This window comes from Nematocida ausubeli (genome assembly GCF_000738915.1).
Source record: "Nematocida ausubeli strain ERTm6 chromosome Unknown supercont2.2, whole genome shotgun sequence".
In the NCBI taxonomy this organism is placed as follows: Eukaryota; Fungi; Microsporidia; genus Nematocida; species Nematocida ausubeli.
The window spans coordinates 658895-672887 of record NW_026515635.1 but is presented as its reverse complement, the minus strand read 5'-3'; the positions used below and the strand labels follow the sequence as shown (position 1 = coordinate 672887).

The following is a 13993-nucleotide window of genomic DNA, read 5'->3' as shown; positions in this document are numbered from 1 at the left end:
GAAGATTTATAGCCCTCTGGATATAATTTTAGGTAGTAAAAGAGCTAAACATGAATTTTTCAAATCATAAATATTTATTCTGTGTACTAGAGCATAATATGCGCTAGAACTCTTGAAAAGACAGTGTTGTCGTTTTTAGTATATTTTTGCATTTTCTTAATGTACGAGTGGACAATTGCAGAATTTGGGGCTTTATCATATAGCGTATAGAGCAGTGCTGAAACAAGAGATGCATCACCAACCGCCAGAACTGTATGGGGAAGCGTCTGTGGAATTCCAGTATCTCTAGTGAACTTTATAGCAGATCGAATTGCCATGTCAGCGTATGAGTATTCTCTCGCTTTGTATTCGCTTGGTTTTTCATTTCGCGCTGGTGAAGCTGAGGAGTCTTGCGCGCTGCTGCTGTATGGTGCAGAGATTGAGTGGCTTCCTGTGTGTATGCGGCCGGAAAGGAATAGAGCTCTGTATATCTGATTAACAAATAGCCCTCTTTCAGCAGCTGCAACAGAAGATAGATCTAGATCCTTATACACCTTAAGATAGCTTGGGTTGTTGACATGGCTTCCCTCCAAGCCAAGCAGCGCCAAGTACCTGAGTGTGTTGCTGCTGTATTGGTTGTGCAGCTCTGCCACGCAAAGCAAGTCTTTTTCTTGCTGGATGTCTTTTCCCATGACCAATTTGCTGTTTGTTGCTACGCCCTTATATATAAAGTGATAGAAGTAATACAGCTCAGATATGTTTCTGCTGTTGCAGGTGTATATCACAGACGACTGGCACTGGCTTACACTTGCGCCTGTGTTCCCTGTTGCAGAGAGAATTGCATTAAGCATATCCGTGCAGTCAAGCTCAAGAGTCTTTCCAACAACACAGATTATTTTGAAGAAATACCCAAACTCGTTACTTTCCTTTAAGAAAGACACATGCGGAGACCTCTTGATGTTTCTCAGGACTATGTTATACAGATCAACTATTTTTTTGTTAATATCTGCGTTGATTAGTAGGGTGTTTTCTGTGTAGTACTGCACTATGATTGTTCCAAGAAGGTTATACAGGATACTTGTGTTTTTGTACTCAGTGATCACACTTTCTGATATGATGTCTTTTTGCAGAATTCCCTTGTAGAGCTTATTACTGTTTTGCACCAGGTTATACACTGTCTCCAGCTCTCCTTTGTTTGTAAGAATAGAGATAAACGGGTAGAGGTTTCCTCCAATTGAGTTTGCCAGCTTGTGGAGTATTGGAGAGGTGAAAAAGCCTCTAATGAAGGACAGCACGTCCTTTGGGATCTGGCCTGTGCTCTTTCGCACTACTCTAAACACGATATTCAGAACATAGCTGGTGTTGATTGTGTTCTTTATCGGCTCTGGAAGCTGCAGTATAATGGCGTAAAGCATCTGTATTGACTCCAAAAGAATGTTCTTACCTGCAGAGGTCTCAGATGTGGAGATTGCGCTGTATGGGCTGTTCAGGTCATAGAGCTTTATTGCAGGCATTTCGGCATACAGCATATTGTCCTGGGCCACATACATACTGAGTGTTCTCAGAATCGTGCTGATTGCTGCAGTGCTGTGGCTTAGTAGGCTGTTCTTGTTGTTTATGTTTTTATAATACGCAGTGTCCGGTTGTGTTTCCTGAATCAGCCTGCTGAACATGGTCAAATATGTGTATATAATAAGAGGGTTTGAAAAGTCTGGTATAATGCTGTTGTACACCTCCACAATGCTATTTCCAATGTATTTCTCAATTGAAATTGTGCTGTTAAGTGACATGCGCACTGTGTTCATGGTTTGCATGCTTGGAGAGCCCTCATCTTCAGTAAAGACACTCTCCAGCCCCAGGTCTCTACGGGCATTGAAGCTGGCCGTGTCCTGCAGCTTTTCATTATTTGGCAGAGAGTTTTCTGTGTATGTGCGCAGAATAATGTTCAGGAAGTCCATGATTACTATGAGGCTGGCGATCTCAGACTCATTTCCGTCCTCTGTGATTTCAATCTCTAGCACCTCTAGTATTTCCATGAGCAGCCTGATCTGTTCCGGGTTCTTCACTACGTACCGAATTAGCGGAACAAGATTTATGTTGTTGATGTCTATGTGCGTGTAGTTGATTGTCTGTATGTCGCTTTCAATTAGAATGTTCATCACCTCCATGCGAATGTTGCTTGGCACGGTGTCTTTCTCAAGTATTCTCACCATAATGCTAACGCAGTCATCATCCAGCACCTCATATATAACATCTTTGCTCTTGAAAATATCCTTTCTCTTTCTCATCTGGATGTACTGGAAAAGAATCTGCAGCACCAGATGGTAGACCTCCAGCAAATCTCCGTTGATCTCTATGCTGTCTATAAGAATTAGCTGCCTCAGCACATTTCGTATGTCTACTGCAGGATACACGTTATTCAGAAGAACATCCTCAATGTACTTCAGGTTGTCAACCTCAAGTATTGCGTTTAGCGCCAGAATCAGCTCATTGTTTGTTTCGCACTGTGTAATTGGCAGAAGGCTCTCCACCTTTGCCTCAACAATTTTGTTTACACTTTGCAAAATAAACCTATCCAGATCGCTCTCTTCGTTTGTCATGGTTTTTTTAATTAGCATCTTGTTCTTTAGAATCCGCAGAACCTCTATCATTCCATGCGAGTGCTGGTGCTTAATAATGTATATGTAAACAGCCTCTACCAGAATTTCCTTTGATGAGAGCTGGGAAATCGTTGACTTTGTGTTGCGCTGCAGGGCATTTAGCGGAATATCGATGTCTACCTTTGTATCAATCATTTGGATGAGAAGCATTGCTCTTGTAATGTCCATCCCCACTGCATGCCTATCAATTATCAGATACTCAGAGGTTGCCTCCTTCTGGTAGACCTCTTCATATATTCTTTTTACTTTGTCTCGAATGCCTTCAAGCACGCTTGTTGCAGGTTTTCTATTAGAAAGAATATCTTCCTCTAATTTTGCTGCTATATCATTTACCTCTCCTCTTAGTTCATAGAGCTTCATGATAGAAAAAAACAAAAGTGAATAAATAAAACCCAAAAGCACAATACCAAAGAAGAGCAAAAAGAAGAGAACAGAAGAGATAACATGCAGTACCTGCATGCACATGTAGAGAAAAGACCTTTTTGCAGCGACAGGTAGGAAGTGCCCTAGAGAGTTAATACTTCATACATTTACTAAATATGCCTAGCTTTCAAAGAAAAGCGCATAATGTGCCCATATAAACTCTAGTATATGGCATAGCAAAGGAAAAAACCCACACATATTATTACATCCTTTAGCTCATACAATTATATGGCGCAAAGTCAAAATAGTTTTATTTCTACGTAGAGCAAGATTTGTGCTTATAATAATATATAATAGGGCCTGCTAGCATATATGCATATGCATTTGACTGAAATAAGAGTCAATAACTAGTAAGGATCTCCCATTCAATGCAATCATGCGCACTGAACCCGAATGAGTAGTTATCTTTCCTTAAGAATGCAGAATATGCAGCATTCTGTACAAAGCACAATATAGTTCTAGAAATTACTATGGTTCCCAATTGCGCTAAACTTACAGACGTATTCTGATTTTGTCTATTTAAACACTATAGAGTGTCTGTATATGGGAAATGTGGGATCTTTATATCAATGCAAGGAGAGAATCAAAGCAGGTTTATGCAATGTAGCTTATACTATTCTGCAGAAGAAGAAAGGACCTTTAAGAAGACTTTCTGTACAAATAGTGCCCACACAATACGCATAATCATTTTATACTGCACAAATGAAAGATGCTGTATAAGCAGATGTAGTGGAGTAATATATTCAAGGTGATTACAAAAGTAAAGTGCAAAAGAGAGAGGGCTTGCTTGAAAACTATGCCCGTTATTCAGAGCAGACAAATTTTGCCGCAACTAAATATTTTCATTTTTATTTTATCCCTGCATGAAGATAAACCCAAACACAATACAGCCAATTGAAGGAAAGCCCCATGGTAATGGAACCATTTTCGGAAAAGAAAGAGGTCACACCACCCAGAGAATCATTTCTAGATCAGAGCACAAAAGGCTAATTAGACAAAACCCATCCGAGTTCGCAAAGATCGCCATGGAGAAGACCGCCTTAGCCAAGAACATTGCAAAGGAAATATGCGGATTAGCACCATACGAAAAGAAGGCCATAGATTTTGGAAGACGAGGAGAAGAAAAGAAGATGAGAAAATTCTTGAAGAAGAGACTTGGAAGTTTAAAGGGCGCAAAGGCCAGACAGGAGAGATTATTATCTGAAATGAGACATATGAATTAATAAAGAAGATTCTACATTCTAACAGTTATTCTGCACTGCATAGAAAGAGTTGGCGAGGGTTGTAAATTTGCAAGAACTTATGTTACAAGTTTTATTTCAAGTGGGTTCTATTAATTGCATGATAGGAGCATGCTTGAGAGATTCGTCCCTTGTTGGTTGCAGCGGCTGATGGCCGTGGGTAAGAGGCTAAAATTCGCCTGTGTATGTTTCATTAATCACTTTGATAACAGTCTTCGCAAGGGGAATGACCTCTTCCTGGGGGAATGCGTTGTGGAAGACAAAAAGAACAGACGGATCGGGGTACTCCGACAGCCGGACAAAGACTCCTTCTGCAGCAAGCCCCGCATGAATCGCAGAGAACACACTTGGCACGTCTGGATGGTCTTCGTGGAGAAGTATTCTGGCGATTGGTGTGAATTGGTCCGTTTTGGCCCGGAAAGGCAGACCTCTTGCAAGAGAATTGAACTTAGAGTGGAACTTTTCAGCAGCCTCCTGGTTGACTAAAGAGTTCTTCTCTCGAAGGAAGTTAGAGACAAACTTCGGGGACTTGATTGTTTTCTTTATAGGATAGTCAATGGCAGGCGTGTACTGCGACTCCTCCGATGAAGACTCCGACTCAGACTGCGTAACAAACCCAATCTGAGACTCCTCCCACTCAATTACAGAGGCTATATTAAGAAGCGCAGCCTGTGCAAGGTATGCAGGAAGCGACGCAGAGAAACAGTATGCCAAACTGCTTAGCCGCTGCAGATCCGAGGCTTCTTTTGATCCAACACAGAATCCTCCAGCAGACCCGAATCCAGTTGACAAAGATCCAATCCGAAGGTCAATCTGTGACGGGTTTGCGCCAAAGAACCCGACAGCGCCAGAACTCCCAAGCATAGGCAAGCTAACTGACTCATCCAGAATAAGAAAGGCTTTATGCAGTGATCGTGCTTTTACTATAGATGCAAGGTCTGAGGTTTCTCCTGTTTCCTCAAACACACCCTCGGTGATGATAAACTTCTTGTTTTTAAGAGATCCCTCCAAAGCAAGCTTAAGATTCAGATCTGCAGTGGATATGTACGAAATGGCCTTGGCTTTTGATGAGTAGATGCCTCTTCTTATGCTGATTGAGGACCTATGGTCATAGAAGATCACATCGTCCCTCTTGCAAAAGCATTTTATAACACTTGCTATTGCTAGCAGAGAGTGTGCGTACAGCACGGCGCCTTCAGCCCCAAGCGACTGCGCAAGCATTTGCTCCAGCTCAAGATGAATGTCAATCGTCCCATAGAACCCTCTGGGCCCACATGTGCCGACTCCATATTTTTCAATTGCATCAGACAGTATAGCAAGTTTCTCCTTTTTTTGCTCTGATGTCTCAACAGGCAGAGGGTTGTATTTGGGTATTTCAACAGTGCTGCTGAAGAGAAATGGGTTGAAGGTGGATAGAATGTATTTTGGATCCTTGCACTCGTGCGGCGCAGGCATTGCCTCGGATGTTCCTAGGTCTTTGGGCTCCCACTCTTCAATCAACTGCTCAGCCTCTTGATGCGACAGAATTACTTCTTTCGAGGATTTCTTCTGGTCAAATGCATATTTGAGCACGATTCCTAGAAGCAATATTTCTATTATTATTCTAATAGGATTGTTCTGATATGGATCTTTTATCATCTTCCACACATCCTGGATAAACATAAATATACATTGCAAACAAACACATAATATACTATGCACAAATGTAATCTGGTTTGATGGATGCGTGTATATAGGCATTTTAGCCTGTGCATGCTGTGGGTAGAAGATGAATGCAGACTCTCTTCTTCTATACGTGTCTGTGCAAAAATAGTAGCGAAGCAGACGCCTGCTCTTAGCATATTCTTGAGCAGAGGCTTGATCGAATCAATTCTAGACTGGTGGTGTGGAAAGTAAAGAGAGCATAGGGGCTCAGGCTGTATTATTTTAATAATTCATAAATCCGGGAAAAAGTTCAGTGCGCGTAGGATATACTAAATTCATTTCAGTAAAAACTGACTTATAAATATGTATTTATTAGATATTTCAGTAATAGAAATCACTACGAGATGGAATATACTTAAATTTGAATGGGCTGCGTATGAATACGCAAACATATATACACAGCATGCCATTATGCTCTTGCAATAGCTAGCACCATGCTATTTAGAGGGCGGATTGCTATATGCATTTTCTGTAAGTCCTGAGCTGTGCAGAACAAATGATTCAACGCTGCATAATAAACATGCAGAAAGCAGCTGGGAATGTATGTATTCTTATAAAATATCCTTATATTCCTTTATTAAAGGCTTAAGCTTCTTAAATGTGCATGGTTTAAGTTTATCTTGGTATCCTATGACTTATTCTTAATTTAGTAGTTAATTCTAAATTAGACTCATGGAAATTATAGCAGGCATGCCATAAACCATATGATAGATACAAAGATGTCTGTTTATGTAGGGGCGAATGTATATTAGAAAATTCTTTCCCCCTGCATAGCACTGCATGCAGTTAGGCAGAAGGCAGACACTTCTGCACAAATTTTCCAGCTAGCATAAAGTTAATTAAAGAATAGAAAGGATAATACATTGCTGGGTGGTAATGTGCAGGCTCTGTGCTTCAGCACATGCCTATTTAGAAGCCATTATGCGGGGGATCAAAGTACTTACGGGATGGAGCTGCTCTGCAATAGAACAGGAAAAACAATTGGCATGGGTGGCCAAACAGCAACAGAGGGATTTTTCACGATGAATCTACTAATATGGACGAATGGTGTAAATCTTAGTTTATTTCAGGTTCTTACAGATAATAGTAAAAAGACTTCTCTCTATAGTTCATTTCTGATGGATCTATGAAGTAAAGATCATCCTGTTGTATATCTGTAAGAGAAGACTGCTCTTCTTTGGATTGGTCGTAGTTCTTTTTTGTTTTGTATGACTCTACAGCCTTTCTTAGCATTGTTACTTTGTCTGTGGCTTTCACTGCATTCCAAAAGGCAGTGTTGTCAACATTTAAAAAGGCGAGCTTCACTGCCAATACATTATCCTCATTCATATTTTCCCATTTTCCAAGACCAAACGACTGATCGTCAAACTCTCCGCTAAAGACAGAGTATTTCAGCTTAAAGTCGCTGTCAATTTTGTCGTAGTCAATTGTTTCTATGTCAATCCTCACTTTGCATCTCTTTGTAATTCCCTTCTGTATCCACGTAATACTGACTGCGCTTGGTGAGTTGAGAGAGTTGTTTTCTGGCTGTCTTTTTCTGAGCGTGCCTTCATTCATTTTTTTCATGCGGACAACTCTTCTTGAGCTCGTTGATCTGTGCAAGTTTCTGAATGAGTCCACAGCTCTCTGAACAATCCCCTTCTTTCCATACAGAAGCGTGGGGTTAAGAGCTGTTAGCTTCCATGCTAGCTTATTTACCTCTGTCTCGTACTCCCACCGGTTTCCTAAATATCTCTCCTGCTGCACATTGGCTCGAGGATACACACTGTTGTCCATTTTAAACTTCTCTGTCATTTTGTCAATATCCACGTTCTCAATATCATATTTTATAGAAAACTCGACTTCTTCTATTCCTATGTCGCCTTTTCCTTCTTCTGCCATTTTTGTTGGATATTTAAAGCACAGCCTGTTCTCTCCGCTTATTAATTTTATGTGTGGCTGCGATGCCGGTCTGTTTACTATTCGCCGCGTTGAAACTCTTTTCTCTTTTTTCCCAGTCTTTAACTCTTTGCTGTCGTCCTCTCTATCTTCATACAGAAGTCCGTAGTTTGCAGTTTCGCTCGACATTTCCTCATCCTGACTGTCTAGTATACTATTCTTTGGATTATAATCATATTGTGAGAGTGATCTTACCTCCCAATCCTTATCAAATACTTTCTTTTGTCGTCCCATCCCCTGTAGTATAACCCCTGCGTATCCAAAATAAAAAATTTAAAAACGTTAGAACCGCGGATTTTCCGACAAAGCCAATTCAAAGTATTTTCTTTAATATTAAGATATTAATGCCAGTCTGGCATTTCCAGAAATTATGTTCCATCTGGCGTGCCATCAGTCATATGCACACTAGAGCACATGAAACTGGCGATATATGCACTATAGACATATATTGCACTTTGTGCAGAACTGTGTTCAAATCTATCAAATAAAGAAAATACACACCCAATACATTTTGTGTGTGCAATATGCATGCGTGCTGATTTGCAAACACATTTTGTACTGCCAATGCCTTCTTGAATAAAATTTAAGTATTTTCTGGCTTCCCGCCAAATATAATTTGCTAGCATATGTGCTCAATTTGGTAATATACTGGGAAAGCCCAAAGTGTCTGCAGCTACTGCTTCGTATATTGCATAGTTGATTAGAGTGGGTGGTTTCTTTATTGTAGCAACTTCTGGCTTTACCATAGTTTCTGCAAGAGAGAGTTCATAGAGGCAATCTGCCACTTGGCTCCTATTCCTTGGCAATATAGACCTTTTGAAATTAGCAGTTGACTGCATATTTTCTTGCTTCAACATCTTCTATGTTCTATTTTAAATATATCTTCATGCATAGCTGGATGGAAGTCACTTCGAACTTCTGCCACAATATTTGGGTGCTCTGGCTGGTGCTTTCTGCTGTACTGAGGAAGAGTGCTGCTATTTATGAAGAGTGCAACGCATGAAATCTTGCCTGGCAGAAACAACAACCATACACCAATTATATTTCATTACACTAGACACCAACAATATAATGTGCAAATTTCAAACAGAGCATGGAGTCAAGTGAGCCCGCAGTAACACCAGCACACAAAGCAAAAGAGAGCCACTCTGTTATAAGACAGATTTCGTTTACAATAGTATATAACTATATTGAGAAGGCAATTTCAACTAATGTCTCCGAAGATATACTTGAAGAAATTAAGGAAAAGGCTAAGGAGCTATTCGGGCTCTCCTGCATCCGGCTGGAGATAGACAAAAAGCCAGTAACCTCACCAAGCCAGATATTTGGCATTCCTAACCTAAAAATAACTGTTATAGGCATTAAAAATAAGTGCGCTCTTTCTATGTGCAAAAATAGAGTAAACTCGCCAAAAGATCTAAGGTGCAAGTTCTGCTTAAAGTCATTCTGCATCAAACACTCCATCCCAGAAGGGCATTCGTGCGAAAACATTCTGGACTGTAAAGATGTAGCTATTAAAAACAATATCAAAAATCTACTACACGATCGTTATACAAAGTGAGCAAAGTATCTTAAGCAAGACTTTTTTTTCTTTATATGAAAAATTGGAAAGTAGTAAAGCCACAGACTAAAACAGCATTAGAGCAGAAAAGATCAGCACTGGAGCAAGGCAGAGCAGAAAAGATCCAGAAAAGAGGAACAGCCAGCAGGTTTCTAAGATTCGGAGGGCTTGTAGCCATGATTGCGATCGTGTATGCACTTTTGTGCCAAACTAACCTGTGCTGTAGGCTAGGAGACAAATTGTCATCTATCCCTGCACTGCAGCCCATTCTCACAAATGTGTACTTTATCTTTATGAAGACCCAACTACAACTGGCTGCACTTCGGGCAGAACTATTATTGATCAAGGGGCTTGAGGTAGCACGCTGCGTTCTGCATAAGGTCTGCATTGGGGCCTGTGCTCTGTGCCAGAAAGTGCCCGGATATAGTAAGTTAAGAGATGCATTTAAAAATTGCAAGCTCTGCCCATGCAGCACAGCTGTTCTTAAAAGAGTAGATGAGTATGGAAGAAAATTAGTTAATTCTGTGTGTGATAAAATTAAGGAGCTGCAGAGCAAGCACGCCAGCGCAGTTATTGAATAAATAGTTAAGTTTATCATATACGGGTATTTTAGGAAAGTGCAGTGATGCATGGTGTATGTGGTTGAATATTTAGTTTATTATCTATTGCAAGAGTAGTGCTTCCTCCTTTGTCAGGATCCCCAAAGGAATAAACAGGCATGTGGTTGGCTTGTCCTTCTCTGTTTTTACGTCAAATCTGCTGCTTATGTAGAAAAGCGGTACATTTGAGGCAGAGCACAGAGCTGGGATGTGGCTGACTAAGTCAAAGGGAGCAACATCAGCAGCCATCACAACTATACCTTCTTCTTTTTTCAGCAGACATCTTTGAATGGCTTTAATTCCTCGCTTACATTCGGGCCTCTTCATTATGTTTGGCAGAGCACTTACTGCTTCTGCAACTAAAATGGTTCTACTAATTGGGACAGGCATAAAAAATTATTTTATCCCAAGTAGTTATATCGGTTAGAAAGAGTTGCTTTTACAGCGCTCGCTGGGGGCTGAGTGTATTTTGTCGTGGCGCCTGTTGTATGTGCGATATGCAGTCCATACAGATGTTGGTTTATTTTGACTTTCTGTAAGCAAAAATACTTTGAAGCAAGCAGTCTGAAAGAAACAGACAAAAAAGAGCTATAGTATAGGGAGTATGCATATAAGAGATAAAAGGAATAGAGAGAGCGCTAAGTGCCGCCATTAAGCTATGTGTATTAATTAATACACAGATGGAGAGAGAAATTAAGGTATATCACGGGTAGCATCTTAATATTAAAAACGAACGCATGCATCAATGCTTTGAGTATTATAGTTTATAAATATGCATTCTAACACGCATACAGCATTTAAAGAGTGCACTCTAAATCGACGGAAAAAAATAAATTGGGTCTCTAAATACAGAAATAGACTCTTAATAGCCAGTAAACACAATATTCACTGGGGATTTAACTCAAAGCACTTTACACATGTACAGAAATGTTCCATACTAAATTCATTTAAATATTTACATCTACATACAAGTCTTAAGCGGGCTTTCTAGTGTGTAAAACATCCTCTATCGTCATGTTTATCTTCTCTTTGATCTATTTTTAATCTACCCAAAACCTAAGTGCTCTTGCAAACATAACACAAATATATAGATCATCTCTGCGCATAGGACATGTATGCGATTTATCTACACAACTTATAAATATAACAGTGCTGTGCATTGTACATGCATTTCTAGTGTGTAAGCGAATAAAATTTTTATTATCTTTAGTGCGCTATCTTGAATATAAGAAGAAAGAGAATAGCAAATAGCATGGCTACAAATATCAGTGTAGTGGTTTTCTTTGCTTTGAATATTTTGATTTTTCTGTTTGTTGTGTTTGTAATTAATTTGCATGATGTGCCTGTTTGCACATTTGCATAGTTTACCCCTACATGTATTCTGTCCATTTCGCATGTGTCGTTTCTTATAATTGCCGAGAAGTCATCCGTCAAATCTTTCAAGTCAGAAATTCCCTCAAGCAGCGCCTCTAAAGAATTTCTTCTTTCTTCTGCCAGAATAAGCGCCTCCTTTGCTTTTTTATTGCCTAGCGTAAATGCAGACTGCAGAAGAAGCTTTCCTTTTTCCTTTTCCCCCAGGTAGTGCAGCTCTTTTTCTGTTGCCTGCGGATTGGCTATCAAGTACTGCTCTTTGAGCCTTTCCTTCTGGTTGGACGCAAAGCCGCCCTGCACACGCCCAAAGTCCTGTATGACAAGGCTAAGCCTTCTCAAAAGATTCTGCATAAAGCTATTTCGCGTAGCAAAGCTTCTGTCAAATCCATACTTATCCAGGTGCTGGCTGTTTTCTTCCTTCATTCTCGTTATGTCTTGCTTTATAACACACGTTCGCTTTTTAAAGTCTTTGTAAAGACTCTCCATTGCTTCTACTATATGATGAAGCTGATTCTCATCTGTATGCCTTGCTTTTGTCTTAAGCGCATCTGCTATTGATACACACTCAACAAGTGCTGAGATTGTTTCGTTTGTGGCTTTTGCTTTATTCAGAAATTCTAGCAGCTCCGACATGCTGAAAAGAGTGCCTCCTTTCTTGTAGGCATAAAATAACCAATCACCCCCATCCACAAACGAACCAATGAAAATCATCTCAACCTGTTTCTACATCACTTTCCATTCCTCTGCTTTTGGCAGTTCACCTATTATCCTGCATATCTATGCCTGGCTCTCTTTCATGGATAGACACTGTGTGTAAAGAATATTGCACACTGTATAGGAAATAAATACAAATGTGCATGACATGATCAGATTCAGAATATTAAACAGATAGCCTGCTCCAAGCAAACAAACCGAGTTATATATGTACTTGTGCAGAACGTTCATAAGCATGCCCAGATACAGTGTTAGTATAAAATGCGCTGCTTCATACCTGGTGTGTAGGTCTATAGCACTAGACCTATCCATTCCTGTAAGTGTATAGTTAAGAATCATGTCTAGCTGCATAAAAAGCACTATAGTAACGCCCACAGTAATAACGCCGTTATACTCATCAAATGTGTCATTTATAGTAAATATCTTTATATATATCAGCACTAGTGAAATAAGCGCGAGAGAGACTGGAAAAAAGCCTTTTGGGGATGCTAGAAATATCTGCACAACCAGGCCCGCCATGGGAATAGTCCTTGCAAAGTATATATTAAAGTTTTCAACTGACTCTACCAGATTTGAAATGATTATAGAGAGAAGATATACAGAATAGAGCGCTATCTGGGCTTTGGCAGTTATCCCAATTATAAAACAAGTTGCAACTAGCTTCTTCCCGCACATGCTTATACCCATAAAGTTTAAATGCTTGCAGGTTTTTTCTGGCTGCGCAACTGCTTGGCACCTTTCTGTTTGCATGGTGCTTCCCTTACACGCTTCTATATAGAAGATAAGCCTCCATATGTTTTGATTTGTTTGTATTTCTATGTTTTATGTAAAACATGAATTGATCAGAAAGTGTATCTTTTTCTTTCCTGTGCTGTATCCGTGGAGAGTTTCCTGCAAAGTGCTTGAAAGTGACCTATACAGGAAATGTCCACCTTTCAAGACAGCAACCAAGAGGTATATGGGCCAAATAGAAAACATGTACGAAAACAGCTCAACAAGCGCTATTACCGTAGAAAACGTCGCCTTTGAATACATCTCCGATATCTGCGTGGTTGAGGCAGGCGCAGAGCTTCTAGCGATTCGGCGGATTCTCAGCCACTGTTGCACTTTACCAACAGCCTCCAAAGCTAAGTATGTGCTTTCGGCAACCCGCGATACCCGAGAGTGCCCTGAAATAAGAATGGCAGCAGAGGAGACTATGCTTCCTGCTGTCGTAATTGCTCTTTGCGTGTCTAGCCCCGAGTACATCCACTGCTCCCTCATCTCCTGGATATTTAGAAATATTCTTGCAGAGTGCATATTCATGATAGCAGCAGGCGACTGAAGATTTAGGGACATTCCTATCCCAAAGATCCCAGTGCTTACAGCATATCTTAGTAGCTCAGTATTCAGCTTTTGTTTTTTGTCTAGCATACAAGTCTGTGAAAAATAGTTTTTCATTAGATGAATATATTCATATAAGGCCTTCTAGCCCAGAATATTTTTATGAATAGACTAAGAACTAAATATCCTACCCTGCGAGGCATGAGTGCGCTAACAACATAAAAACACTCTACTTTATGAGATATACATACATTGAGAAAGAAAGATCAAAATGGACTTTTATGAGGCAGAGGCATGTTTGTATAAACTCGCAGCGAATACAGTCTTTATTATGTTTGGAATGTATAGTATAGAAATCTTAAATATGTTCAGCGAAGAATCTTCCCAGATGTAGATGCAATGGCTATGAATAGAAAAGAAAAGAAAGAGAAAATACCTTTGAGTGGCCGTTGAAGAGTTGCAAATTTTTACAAAATTACA

The 13993-nt window shown here is 40.0% G+C and overlaps 11 protein-coding genes across 11 annotated transcripts; 3 read left to right on the top strand and 8 right to left on the bottom strand.

The window, feature by feature from the left end:
* Positions 1-86: 86 nt before the first annotated feature.
* On the bottom strand, positions 87-2999 carry NESG_00991 (uncharacterized protein; the record flags this gene model as incomplete). The annotated part of the gene is made up of 1 exon (XM_053048630.1): positions 87-2999. The coding sequence occupies one exon, from the start codon at positions 2997-2999 to the stop codon at positions 87-89; it is 2913 nt and encodes a 970-aa protein (XP_052905390.1).
* A 926-nt stretch (positions 3000-3925) lies between these two features.
* On the top strand, positions 3926-4285 carry NESG_00990 (50S ribosomal protein L36e; the record flags this gene model as incomplete). The annotated part of the gene is made up of 1 exon (XM_053048629.1): positions 3926-4285. One exon carries the CDS (start codon positions 3926-3928, stop codon positions 4283-4285), a length of 360 nt encoding a protein of 119 aa, XP_052905389.1.
* Positions 4286-4471: 186 nt separating this feature from the next.
* On the bottom strand, positions 4472-5965 carry NESG_00989 (uncharacterized protein; the record flags this gene model as incomplete). Its single annotated transcript, XM_053048628.1, has 1 exon — positions 4472-5965. One exon carries the CDS (start codon positions 5963-5965, stop codon positions 4472-4474), a length of 1494 nt encoding a protein of 497 aa, XP_052905388.1.
* Positions 5966-7081: 1116 nt separating this feature from the next.
* Positions 7082-8179, bottom strand: NESG_00988 (uncharacterized protein; the record flags this gene model as incomplete). Its single annotated transcript, XM_053048627.1, has 1 exon — positions 7082-8179. The coding sequence occupies one exon, from the start codon at positions 8177-8179 to the stop codon at positions 7082-7084; it is 1098 nt and encodes a 365-aa protein (XP_052905387.1).
* A 398-nt stretch (positions 8180-8577) lies between these two features.
* On the bottom strand, positions 8578-8802 carry NESG_00987 (uncharacterized protein; the record flags this gene model as incomplete). The annotated part of the gene is made up of 1 exon (XM_053048626.1): positions 8578-8802. The coding sequence occupies one exon, from the start codon at positions 8800-8802 to the stop codon at positions 8578-8580; it is 225 nt and encodes a 74-aa protein (XP_052905386.1).
* Positions 8803-9038: 236 nt separating this feature from the next.
* Positions 9039-9506, top strand: NESG_00986 (uncharacterized protein; the record flags this gene model as incomplete). Its single annotated transcript, XM_053048625.1, has 1 exon — positions 9039-9506. The coding sequence occupies one exon, from the start codon at positions 9039-9041 to the stop codon at positions 9504-9506; it is 468 nt and encodes a 155-aa protein (XP_052905385.1).
* A 35-nt stretch (positions 9507-9541) lies between these two features.
* Positions 9542-10087, top strand: NESG_00985 (uncharacterized protein; the record flags this gene model as incomplete). Its single annotated transcript, XM_053048624.1, has 1 exon — positions 9542-10087. The coding sequence occupies one exon, from the start codon at positions 9542-9544 to the stop codon at positions 10085-10087; it is 546 nt and encodes a 181-aa protein (XP_052905384.1).
* An 81-nt stretch (positions 10088-10168) lies between these two features.
* On the bottom strand, positions 10169-10495 carry NESG_00984 (uncharacterized protein; the record flags this gene model as incomplete). Its single annotated transcript, XM_053048623.1, has 1 exon — positions 10169-10495. One exon carries the CDS (start codon positions 10493-10495, stop codon positions 10169-10171), a length of 327 nt encoding a protein of 108 aa, XP_052905383.1.
* An 816-nt stretch (positions 10496-11311) lies between these two features.
* On the bottom strand, positions 11312-12187 carry NESG_00983 (uncharacterized protein; the record flags this gene model as incomplete). Its single annotated transcript, XM_053048622.1, has 1 exon — positions 11312-12187. The coding sequence occupies one exon, from the start codon at positions 12185-12187 to the stop codon at positions 11312-11314; it is 876 nt and encodes a 291-aa protein (XP_052905382.1).
* A 66-nt stretch (positions 12188-12253) lies between these two features.
* On the bottom strand, positions 12254-12940 carry NESG_00982 (uncharacterized protein; the record flags this gene model as incomplete). Its single annotated transcript, XM_053048621.1, has 1 exon — positions 12254-12940. The coding sequence occupies one exon, from the start codon at positions 12938-12940 to the stop codon at positions 12254-12256; it is 687 nt and encodes a 228-aa protein (XP_052905381.1).
* A 72-nt stretch (positions 12941-13012) lies between these two features.
* Positions 13013-13603, bottom strand: NESG_00981 (uncharacterized protein; the record flags this gene model as incomplete). Its single annotated transcript, XM_053048620.1, has 1 exon — positions 13013-13603. The coding sequence occupies one exon, from the start codon at positions 13601-13603 to the stop codon at positions 13013-13015; it is 591 nt and encodes a 196-aa protein (XP_052905380.1).
* Between the last annotated feature and the right edge of the window lie 390 nt (positions 13604-13993).